The sequence below is a fragment of the Sparus aurata genome, chromosome 14 (assembly GCF_900880675.1).
Source record: "Sparus aurata chromosome 14, fSpaAur1.1, whole genome shotgun sequence".
NCBI classification, from domain to species: Eukaryota; Metazoa; Chordata; class Actinopteri; order Spariformes; family Sparidae; genus Sparus; species Sparus aurata.
The window spans coordinates 25,717,114-25,729,853 of record NC_044200.1 but is presented as its reverse complement, the minus strand read 5'-3'; the positions used below and the strand labels follow the sequence as shown (position 1 = coordinate 25,729,853).

Genomic DNA, 12,740 nt, shown 5'->3' with positions numbered 1-12,740 from the left:
AAGCCTTCACGGAGAAGCGCTTGTGTTGAGGTACCGTTTATTCTGAAAAGCTCGCTGCCGGATGTGTGAAGGGCTCGTTCCGGTAGTTAACCGGGTGTCAGTCCGACGGTGTGTTCAGTCTCTCCGCTGTTACCGGATCGATCATCATGTCTTCTGACCCGTGCTCCTTCTCCTCCTTCACCAGGTGCGTCACCAAACACCTGAACCTGTCTCTGCACGTGGACTTCGACAGACACGTCATCAGGGCCAAGGTGGCGCTGACCGTGGAGGTTCTGGAGGACCGTTTCTCTGCCTTGGTAACGTTAACGGAGCCCGGTGCTTCCCGGTACCGCTGCATGTTAGCCTCAGAGCTAACGGCTCATTCATTCAAAACGAGCCGAGTCTTCTGATTTCACACCGTGTTTGTGGTCCGTGAAGGGGTCCTTTATTCAGGCCGAGAATTTAAATGAAGTCTGGTTTCTATTAAAACTGCGTGACAGTAAATGTGTGTGATCATTGATCACTAATCATTGATCACTGACAGGTCTGTCAACTGTTGTTACACCGTCAACAGAATCTGCTCATCAAAATGTGAAATTCTAAAGAAATCTGGTGATTAACTGTAATTTGATTAATCACAAATGTTAAATTACAGGTTTATAAATCCTTCAGATGTCACTCTTTAAATCGGCAGAACTCACTTCACCATTTGTAGAACTTTTTTCTAACTTGGTTAATTTGTTATTTCCACTTAAAATGAATTCTAACAGCTAAAATAGTGACTTTTCACTGGAGATTAAACTATTCAAACAGTCTTCAGCTGCGATGATTTCTATAAATATTTTTAGAATTTGAAATTAAAAAATGTAGTTTGGCATGAGACTCTTTAATTCATTTATTTGGGCAAAACCACTCTAAAAGCTGCGAGTTGGTAATAATTACTGAACTTAATACTGATTGATCAATCACATTTAATTGCCCCCCGACAAATATGTTTGTTTGTTTTTTTAATTGAATTGAACATTAATGTCCAATGTATCTGTGAAAACATGTTGTTAAGGTATTCTCTACATGTAATTACATATTTGTATGCAAGGGAAAATTAAATTGACATTTTTTAGAATGGCGTTTGGTGTGAAACAGTTTCAATTTTATTGGGTCTGTGTGATCTGGACTTTGATCTGAAGAGCACAGTCTGAGTTCAGACTTTCACTTTGAAGTTTAATAACTGAACTCCACATCAAAATGACCAAATCGACAGAAACCAGGCAGCTTATAGTAATTCTGTTGATAGTAAATGTTTGATTTAAAGTTGATATATAAATGTGTGTGTTTTTGAATGGAGTCTGGTGGGACATAGTTGAGCTTTAAGACAGGCTGAACTTGTTGTGTTATGTTGGACTTTGAACTGAAGGCTGACTTGTCACTACAGGTGTACAGCCTGAGGTCAGAGAGTGGTGCGTGAGTGTTTATCAGCAGGTATCTCTCTCACGCTGACATTAATCTCAGAACCTCATTAATAAAAATGTCCTTTTTATCTGCTGCAGACTTTGGACAGCAGAGACCTGAAGATCCTCTCAGTGAGCGCTAATGGACAAGCGGCGCAGTTTACGATGGGCCCAAAACACAGCTTCAAGGGGACACCGCTGGAGATCACGCTGCCCTTTGACCTCTCCAGGTGACCTCTTCTTTTCTTCTCTCTCCTCATGTAATGTCCTTTCAAAATAAAATGCTGTTAATGTGTTGTTGTCCAATCAGAGGGCAGCATGTGATCGTGGAGGTGACCTATGAGACGTCTCCATCGGCGTCGGCTCTGCAGTGGCTCACGCCTGAACAGACTGCTGGGAAGAAACATCCGTACCTGTTCAGCCAGTGTCAGGTAGGTCAGGGTCAGACTGGGTCAGACTGGGTCAGTCAGACTGGGTCAGACTGGGTCAGACTGGGTCAGACTGGGTCAGACTGGGTCAGACTGGGTCAGACTGGGTCAGACTGGGTCAGAGTCAGTCAGACTGGGTCAGTCAGACTGGGTCAGACTGGGTCAGGGTCAGTCAGACTGGGTCAGACTGGGTCAGACTGGGTCAGACTGGGTCAGGGTCAGTCAGACTGGGTCAGAGTCAGTCAGACTGGGTCAGAGTCAGTCAGACTGGGTCAGACTGGGTCAGACAGACTGGGTCAGTCAGACTGGGTCAGACTGGGTCAGAGTCAGTCAGACTGGGTCAGACAGACTGGGTCAGTCAGACTGGGTCAGAGTCAGTCAGACTGGGTCAGACTGGGTCAGAGTCAGTCAGACTGGGTCAGACTGGGTCAGTCAGACTGGGTCAGACTGGGTCAGGGTCAGTCAGACTGGGTCAGAGTCAGTCAGACTGGGTCAGACTGGGTCAGACAGACTGGGTCAGACTGGGTCAGACAGACTGGGTCAGTCAGACTGGGTCAGACTGGGTCAGGGTCAGTCAGACTGGGTCAGACTGGGTCAGACAGACTGGGTCAGTCAGACTGGGTCAGACTGGGTCAGACTGGGTCAGACTGGGTCAGGGTAATTCATGGTCTTTTTGCCACATTGACCCATTCATTCACACACTGATGGTGCGGCGGCCATGCAAGGCACCAACTGCTCATCAGGAGCAATTTGGGGTTCAGTAATCTTGCTCAAAGACACTTTGACATTGCTGGGGGGGGGCTGGGACTCGACCCAGCAACCTTACGATTACCAGACGACCCGCTCTCCCTCCTGAGTTACAGGTGAGGTTGTTTCCAAAGCGCTGCTGGTTGAAAGTTGTGTTGTAAGTGTGAAGTAATCATGTGTAATTTAAAGGTTTTAACAGAAGTGAAAGTTTCTTCATCACAACCGTCTGACAGGCGACATAAAGCCTCAGTTCTCTTTTCAAACGGCGTCTTTGTTCCTGTTTTCTGTTCTTATCTCAGTCAGTTTGGTCAACGGCCGTTTATCTGTCATCAGCTGACAGGAAGTACTGCAGCTGTTCTCTGTGTAAAAGTACATAAAAACAGTCATGAACAACCAGACTGTGCTTACTGACCATGTTCTGAAGGGTTCTGAGCCCGTGTTGTGTTCTGAGCCGTGTAGAAATCAGCCATGTTTTTGACAAAGTGTTGAACCTCCAGTTGTGATATTATCTACCTGTTCACCTGTGCAATGATCCCAGCAGGTGTTGTTTCTGTCTGGTTCTTTTGTGCTTCTGTAATGTGTTTGAAACATTTTACTGCCATCAAATTCACAAAAAGGAGATATTTAGAAAATGTATGAAATACTAAATATATTTTCTTTGTACTGTTTTACATTGAGTAAAAGTCTGTATCACATTGACATTATATAATTAAACTTAAACTACATGTAGATCAAGATGTCAGAACAAATTCAGTCAGTTAAACGTTTTAAAAAACATTTTCACTTTTCCAAACATCTAGAATAAAAACACTCTTTCCTGTGTGTTGTCTTACAGGCTCATCACTGCAGGAGTATGGTTCCCTGTCAGGACAGTCCATCAGTCAAACACACCTACTACGCCCAGGTAACACACACACACACACACACACACACACACAACCTAGCATATACTGGACTGCCTGCGTAATCTAAATCTGCAGGTGAAACGAGGTCACTTCCTGGCTCCACTCTGGCTGGTCGGTGTGTTTCTGGCCGATGGATTGAACAACCAGCATTTTCAACCCATTGACCATTTCCTCGAGCTAATCATTACTTAGTGGTCAGGTTATTTGGATCTGCTGTAATGTCAAACCTAACATGATACCTGCTGAAACAACTACAAAGGCCTAACTTTATGTTCTGGCTATAAAAGTAAGTAAAAGATTCTAAATAAAAGAACCTGTTTGTTGTCAGTGTTCATACATATTGGGCTCCTAGACGAACCTGTTGCACTGCTCATCCTTAAACTGGGTCTTAACTTAGCTAATACCTGGTGAGCCAGCCAGGAGCCCCGTATGTGTGAATGCCTCTCCATGTGGTTTTTCAAGTTTTGTGGCTGACATAGAAATACTGATCCTACCTGTCAATACTGCACCTGACCTGTGTTTGGCCTCTCAGGTGTCTGTACCTAAAGACCTGGTGGCTGTGATGAGTGCAGTGAGAGATGGACAGGAAGCTGATCCTCAGGACAACAACCGGGTCGTCTACAGATTCAGACAGCCGGTCAGTCTGCTGTTCTTCTCTGTTCGCTGATGATCGCTCGTGTTGTTATGAATCACCACAGCTGATCTGTGTTCAGTGGAATGCCGTCAGGTTGACCTTTGGCTTTGTCTTCAGGTGCCCATGCCTTCTTACCTGATCGCCATTGTGGTTGGAGCTCTGGAGAGCAGGTACTCTGTCTACCTATTCACTGATGTCATCGTGTCACCTGCAGCAGGTAAACAGTGTTTCTGTGCTCTGATTGGTTAACAGAGAGATCGGGCCGAGGACCAGAGTCTGGTCTGAGAGAGAGTTTGTGGATAAAGCAGCGTTTGAGTTCTCTGAGGTGAGTCACAGTAATTACTGTCACACATACGCACACACACAGGTACTGTGTACACACACACACACACACACACACACACGTCTGTAAATATGTGTGTCCTCAGACGGAGACCATGTTGAAGACAGCGGAGGACCTGGCAGGACCGTATGTTTGGGGTCAGTACGACATCCTGGTTCTTCCTCCATCGTTCCCCTACGGAGGCATGGAGAACCCGTGTCTGACCTTTGCCACACCAACACTGCTGGTACACACACACATATATTAACCCACAAATATATTATACTGATGATGATTAAAAGATTATTATTGGTTTTAGAAACGGCTTCATGTGACTGTTAATCAGCTGTGACTGTGTCTGTGTCTTTACAGGCAGGAGACAAATCTCTGTCCAATGTGAGTTTAAACACTTTAATATCGCCACAACGGTCGCTGGTCATGTTCAAATATGTTTAATGTGATCATATATGTTTAATGTGATCATATATGTTTAATGTGATCATATATGTTTAATGTGATCATATATGTTCCTGTGCTGTTGTCCCTGTCAGGTGATCGCTCACGAGATCTCCCACAGCTGGACCGGTAATCTGGTGACCAACAAGACGTGGGAACACTTCTGGTAAACAAACGCACTGAACGGGTTGTTTAAGAAAAACATTTGTTCTTAAACACTAGCGGTGTAACAATGTAACAACATGTATTTGTATTGAACCCTTTCGGTACAGGACGTTGGGTTCGGTACAGGGCCGTGCACGGGTGAGTTCCCGGAACGGAAGTTGCGTGTGTTTATTTTCCGCCTGCAGCTACACGTGCAGCCCGTTTACGTCATGGCTAACGCTAGCGAGAAAACAGAGCTTGAAGATTCTCCCTTGTCGCTAAAGTCTCCTGCTTAGGAACACTGCGGCTTCCTGGATAAATATTGTAACGGAGAAAGACATGGTGACAGTTTAACTGGTGTTTATTTTACCGCTGAGGGTCCGAGATGTGCTGGAGGTGTGGTGTGAGAATCTTGTCTCAGTCCGATCACCCTGCTCATCGATCCAAGTCATGTTTATGACCTGCAAACCGCTGTTAGACGAGCACTACAGAGCACACAGTGACAGTGTAGGTGACTGTGACGATGCCTGTCCAAAAAAACGCGACTGTCAATAAATCATCCAAAAGTGCATATTGTCGTCCTTATATCTTCATAATGAAAGCCTGTACTGACTAATAACTGAGTCAGTGTGGACAAGTTCATCTTTCTGGCAAAAAATAAGGAGGTTGAGTAAAACTGAACAGGGCTACATGCTGCAACTGTTACTGCTGCACTTGTGGAAAAGTTTAGTTAAAAGCCTTTAACAAGCTGTCAGGAATTTATTTTTGTAATATTTAATATATTTTTTGTTTGAGAATATTTTATTAATTGGAAAGCTCATTTTATATATATTTTACTTTATTTGAGAATAATTTATTTAACTTTTTACCAGGCAGCACTATACAAAAGTATTCTATTTTTAAATTTTTCTTTCATATTTTGTATAATGTTACAATAAATTGTTGGTTTACAAAAGTTCTGAATACACAACAAGCACATTTATGTTTTGCATTTTGTTTCCATACTGTACCGAAAGTGAACCGAACCGTGACCTCAAAACCGAGGCACGTATCGAACCGTGATTTTTGTGTATCGTCAACAACGAATCAAATGAATGAGAAGGAAAACAAAGAAACTCATTTTAAATGAATTCAGAAATTTGATCTCTAAAGATAAAGTGTGAAACTAAAGAAGGACTTTTTGATGTTTTCTTAGATAATAACCAGAGTTTTACTTTAAAAAGAAGAAAGCTTGACTGCAGCTACTCCCTGTCTTCATCCTCAGGTTGAACGAGGGTCACACGGTCTACCTGGAGAGGATGATTGGCAGGTGCATGGAAAGTGAGCAGTTCAGACAGTTTAAAGCCATGGGTGGCTGGAAGGACCTGCAGGACTCGGTGAGAACCTGAACCTGAACCTGAAACAGTGTGTTTCTTCTTCTGGTGTTTCTCACCTGTCTGTCATCACTCAGGTGAACACCTTTGGAGCCAACAACCCTCTGACTAACCTGGTCCCCAGCCTGCAGGAAGTCGACCCGGATGACGCCTTCTCCTCTGTGCCCTATGAGAAAGGCTTCGCTCTGCTGTACCATTTGGAGGAGCTGATGGGAGGGCCAGGTAACACCTGGACACACCTGGACACATCACACACTGTCTGACCCTCTGAACAACTCTTTATTTACCTGTTTGTCTTCTTCAGAGGTGTTCATGGGTTTTGTGAAGTCGTACATCCAGTTGTTTGCCTACAGCAGCGTTACTACAGACGAGTGGAAGAACTACCTGTTCACCTACTTCAAAGACAAGGTGAGAAACACCTGGACCAGGTACAGTGGTCAGTGTGGGGCGTCCAGCTACAGTAACCGAATGCGGGGCGTTTGGGAACTTAAATGGGCCTAGAGGGTTCGGGTATGCTGACACAGACATGTCAAACTCAAGGCCCGCGGACCACATCTGACCCGTGGTCCAATTATATCCGGCCCGCGATACAAAATCATATGTTTCATCTCTGGCCCACCGGTATATAAGACGCACACTGTTGACACTACAAGTCCCAGAATGAACTGCAACACCGAGCATTCCCAGCTCACCTGCACCTTCCCCCACTTATTGTCCCTCCGAGGTCAGAGGTCGACTGCGCTCGTCACTTTTAAATGCAATTAAACAAACGTCCCAAAGAAAACACAGGATCTGTGCACAGATGGTAGCAGTAAACCAGTTTGCCTTGTTTGTGGAGCTGGTGTAATTTAATCATCGCACCATCAGCCTTTTCTTGAAGAAGCAGATTCTGAACATGGCACTGTGCCGTATCACACCGAGGTGCAACGGCTACGTAGAGCTAAAATGCTGCATAGATGTTTTGAGTTGCACGAGGAAATCTGCCAGTTTCTGGAGAGAAGGGAAACACACCACAGAGCTCCAGGACGAAAAGCAGAGATGTGCGACATAACGAAACGTATCACTGCGCTGCAGGGCCGGACCGGGAGACTTTTTCAGGCCAGGAGTGAAGGCCAGTCATGTAACCAGGACACCCTGGCCTCGCCCACACACGCACGTTCACACCCACACCTACATGCATGGGCACGCATGCACACATGCACACATGCACACAGGCTCATTGGCACATATTTTTTATGTGTATTCTACAATATAACCTAATAAACAAAGGCTGACCAGCAGCCTGTTAAAAAAAAAAAGAGAGAGAGAGACGCAGGCCAGCAGGCCAATCATAGGCCGGCGCTTCGGGAATACTCCCGGTTCTCCCTTTGGCCAGTCCGGGCCTGCTGCGCTGCACCTCCAGCTGCAGGGAAGAGGACGTGTGATCAGACATGTATGATGCAGCGATGATGCTCCCCTGTGGGAGACTCAGAAGCAGCATAGAAACGTCAGTCACTTTCCGCGTTGCCAAACGCTGACACGACGTGTTCCAGCGCTCTCCTGACAGTAATAACCCTAACACGCTGATAAACTGGGCACACTTGGCACAGAGTTCATGCAGCGATTTTCTGACTTTGCAGCTCAGAAATTTAAATTTGAACTGCTCAGCAATCCAAAGAGCACCTGCAAACCTCCCAACGGAGCTGATAGACCTCCAGTGTAATAATACGCTCGAGGCAGAGTACGACTCTGTGAGCGCTGCAGCTTCCAAGCTTCATCCCATCAATGAGGCTGCTCAAATGCTCTGCATGTTTGGAAGCACGTACATTTGTCAGCAGCTTTTCTCTGTGATGAAGATGAACAAAAACCCACAAAGGAGTCGTCTCACTGATGCACCTTCACTCCATCTTGAGGGTTTCCACAGCACAAAACACCAAATGCTGATGAACTGGCAGCTAAGAAAAGTTGCCGAACATCCAGCTGCAGCACATAAACATGTTTTCCTTCTGCACTTGCGTCCAGTAGCCTGTTTATCCTTTTTAATACATGTTGACTCTGTTCGGCCCTCGACATGTTTGAGTCTGACACACCTGCTGTAACGAGTGAGGAACATCAGGTACTCACCCCAACCGTAGGGTTTAAAGCACTTCAACAACTGCAGGGCATTTGGGAAAAAGAGACAACAGGGTTTTCAGGTACTTTAACAAGTTTTGGGCGTTCAGGTCCTTGGTGGGCGTTCAGGTCCTTGGTGGGCGTTCAGGTCCTTGGTGGGCGTTCAGGTCCTTGGTGGGCGTGAGGTGCTCAGGATCGGACATGAGTGCAGGTGGTGACACTTACTGGTTTTATCCTTTGAGTCATTGCAGGTCTTGACGTCCTGCAGCAGGTTTGTAGTTGACTCATGTGTTTGTGTCTCTCAGGTGGACGTCCTGAACAAGGTGGACTGGAATGCCTGGATGTTCACACCCGGGATGCCTCCAGTCAAACCTCAGTGAGTGGATCCTGTCAGACCTCCAACATGTCTACCTGTCCTCATTTACACCTGTTAGTCTGATGATGTTTCATCGATGTGTTTCAGGTACGACACCACGATGGCTGACGCCTGCATCGCCCTGAGCCAGAGGTGGATCAAGGTAAGACCTGGACCTTACATAGACTGATTTTTATTATGTTTAGAGTTCAACTTTCATCTTTTGACCCCCTTCAGGCAAAAGATCAGGACCTGAGCAGCTTTAAAGAGTCAGACCTGAAGACACTGTCGTCCCACCAGGTGATCGAGTTCCTGTCCCTCCTGCTTCATGAGGTAAACTACTTAAGTCCACCACAGTCTGCTTCAGTCCACCACAGTCCACTTCAGTTTACCACAGTCCTCTTCAGTCTACCACAGTCCGCTTCACTAACACTTAACCTGTGTTCCTTCAGGCTGCTCTTCCTCTGACTCACGTGAAAAAGATGCAAGAGGTTTATGATCTCAACACCTGTATGAACGCAGAGATCCGCTTCAGGTGAGAGTCCCAGTTCATGTCGTTCATTTTAAGCTCTTCCTCCTCCTCTCTAGAAGCGTCCTGATTGGCTGTTCTCTCTCCAGGTGGCTGAGGCTGTGTGTGCGGTCCAAATGGGAGGAGGCCGTTCCCATGGCTCTGAAGATGGCTACTGAGCAGGGCCGGATGAAGTTTACCAGACCGCTCTTCAGGTTTCTATACAGAACACTTCACTCATCACCACTTCATCTCACTTTACTTCACTCATCACCACTTCATGTCACTTTACTTCACTCATCACCATTTCATGTCACTTTACTTCACTCATCACCATTTCATCTCACTTTACTTCACTCATCACCACTTCATCTCACTTTACTTCACTCATCACCATTTCATCTCACTTTACTTCACTCATCACCATTTCATGTCACTTTACTTCACTCATCACCATTTCATGTCACTTTACTTCACTCATCACCATTTCATCTCACTTTACTTCACTCATCACCACTTCAACTCACTTTACTTCACTCATCAGCACTTCATCTCACTTTACTTCACTCATCACCACTTCATCTCACTTTACTTCACTCATCACCACTTCATCTCACTTCACTTCACTCATCACCACTTCATCTCACTTTACTTCACTCATCACCACTTCAACTCACTTTACTTCACTCATCAGCACTTCATCTCACTTCACTTCACTCATCACCACTTCATCTCACTTTACTTCACTCATCACCACTTCATCTCACTTTACTTCACTCATCACCACTACATCTCACTTCACTTCACTCATCACCACTTCAACTCACTTTATTTCACTCATCACCACTTCATCTCACTTCACTTCACTCATCACCACTTCATCTCACTTTACTTCACTCATCAGCACTTCATCTCACTTTACTTTCACTCATCAGTGCTTCATCTCACTTTACTTCACTCATCACCACTACATCTCACTTCACTTCACTCATCACCACTTCATCTCACTTTACTTCACTTCATCACCATTTCAACTCACTTTACTTCACTCATCAGCGCTTCATCTCACTTTACTTCACTCATCAGTGCTTCATCTCACTTCACTTCACTCATCACCACTACATCTCACTTTAATTCACTCATCACCACTTCATCTCACTTTACTTCACTCATCACCACTTCATCTCACGTTACTTCACTCATCACCACTTCATCTCACTTCACTTCACTCATCACCACTACATCTCACTTTAATTCACTCATCACCACTTCATCTCACTTTACTTCACTCATCACCACTTCATCTCACTTCACTCATCACCACTTCAACTCACTTTATTTCACTCATCAGCACTACATCTCACTTCACTTCACTCATCACCACTTCATCTCACTTTACTTCACTCATCACCACTACATCTCACTTCACTTCACTCATCACCGCTTCATCTCACTTTACTTCACTCATCACCCACTTCATCTCACTTTACTTCACTTCATCACCATTTCATCTCACTTTACTTCACTCATCACCACTTTCATCATCTCACTTCACTCATCACCACTTCATCTCACTTTACTTCACTCATCACCATTTCATCTCACTTTACTTCACTCATCACCACTTCATCTCACTTTACTTCACTCATCACCACTTCATCTCACTTTACTTCACTCATCAGCACTTCATCTCACGTTACTTCATTCATCACCACTTCATCTCACTTCACTCATCACCACTTCAACTCACTTTACTTCACTCATCACCATTTCATCTCACTTTACTTCACTCATCACCACTTCATCTCAATCACTTTACTTCACTCATCACCACTTCATCTCACTTTACTTCACTCATCAGCACTTCATTACTTCACTCATCACCCGTCTCTCACTTCACTCTCACCACTCACTCAACTCACTTACTTCACTCATCAGCAATTCAAGCTCACTTTACTTCACGCATCCTACCACTTCACTCTCACTTTACTTACTTCACTTAATCAACATTCAACTCACTTTACTTCCGCATCGCGCTTCATCTCACTTTATCTTCCTTCATCCCACTTTCATCTCACTGTTACTTCACTCATCATGCACTTCATCGCACTTGACTACTCACTCATCAGCCACTTCATCTTCATCTCACTTTACTTCACTTCATCACCATTTCAACTCACTTTACTTCACTCATCAGCGCTTCATCTCACTTTACTTCACTTCATCACCACTACATCTCACTTTACTTCACTTCATCACCATTTCAACTCACTTTACTTCACTCATCAGTGCTTCATCTCACTTTACTTCACTCATCACCACTTTATCTAAGGTTGCTTCATCGTGTTCTCTCTGTTTCTGTCTTCAGGGAGGTATTTCTCTTCGAAAAGTATCGTGAAGAAGCCGTTTCTGTGTTTCTGGCTCATCGAGCAGCGATGCACCCGGTCACCTCCGGACTGGTCAGCAAGGACCTGAAGGTTGAAGCCAGCACCGCCTCCAGTCCTTAAACACCAGAAACCAGTCTGTAAACACCAAAACCAGTCTGTAACACCAGAAACATCAGAAACCAGTCTGTAAACATCAGTTATCAGCCTGTAAACACCAGAAACCAGTCTGTAACCAGTCATCAGTTATCAGCCTGTAAAGCAGTCTGTCACCAGTATTAATCCACACACTCACAGTGTAATCACACTAATCAGATTGTTGGTCAAATCTTTTGTTTCTGTTTGAATGTTTGATCTCAGGGCAGAAAAAACTGATTTCATAAATAAATAAAATGTGTCTGAAATAAACTCTGCTGCTGTTGTTCATTTTATGATCTCACCTGTTAGCGACTGAACACCTGAAACATCAAACCAGAGAAATGAACAACATGACAGTCATGAAGAACTGACGTCACCCCACAACAATTTCTCTGAAGTTAGTTTTTATTTCGTTGACTACACTTAAAAAGTTCATTTAAAAGCTTGAAAAAGTAAAAAAAAAAAAAAAAAGAAGCTCCCAAATCTTTGGTGTCAGATTGAATTATTCCATGAATGCATTTTTAATCACTAAGTAATCTTCTGGGTTGAGTTTTTTACTTTCAAACATGTGAAAAATCATGCAAACTTTATTTCTGTCTATTTTTCAACTAAATAAAATGTTTGAAATACTTTCATCAAGATTAAAACAAACGTTTTCTTGTACATTCGGTTCTGTGTGTAAATACATGCGTCCACTTCAGTGGACCTCCAGAACCAAAGTGTTCTGCTGTCAGCTCAATCTAAAGTAATGCAAACGTCTAACAGTGTGTGTTTTATTGATTGTTCCTGTTTTAGAGGTCAGTTATGGATCAATAACGACTTCAGTTT

General features: G+C 44.3%; 1 protein-coding gene across 4 annotated transcripts; it reads left to right on the top strand.

Moving 5' to 3' along the window:
- Window positions 1-51: 51 nt before the first annotated feature.
- Window positions 52-12,182, top strand: lta4h (leukotriene A4 hydrolase). Of its 4 annotated transcripts, none has more exons than XR_003986682.1 (20): window positions 52-296; window positions 1,527-1,657; window positions 1,738-1,858; window positions 3,438-3,506; window positions 4,040-4,144; window positions 4,259-4,311; window positions 4,394-4,466; window positions 4,570-4,710; window positions 4,836-4,859; window positions 5,015-5,085; window positions 6,328-6,439; window positions 6,514-6,658; window positions 6,741-6,844; window positions 8,833-8,903; window positions 8,991-9,045; window positions 9,120-9,215; window positions 9,335-9,417; window positions 9,501-9,605; window positions 11,759-11,950; window positions 11,993-12,182. XR_003986682.1 is itself a non-coding variant. In XM_030439623.1 (19 exons), exons 1-19 carry the CDS (start codon window positions 147-149, stop codon window positions 11,895-11,897), a joined length of 1,848 nt encoding a protein of 615 aa, XP_030295483.1. In that variant the 5' UTR covers window positions 52-146; the 3' UTR covers window positions 11,898-12,182. The 4 variants fall into 4 exon arrangements, 2 of the variants coding, with proteins under 2 accessions (XP_030295483.1, XP_030295485.1); XR_003986683.1 differs by having other exon boundaries at window positions 11,759-11,957; window positions 12,000-12,182; XM_030439623.1 differs by having other exon boundaries at window positions 11,759-12,182.
- The last annotated feature ends 558 nt before the right edge of the window (window positions 12,183-12,740 follow it).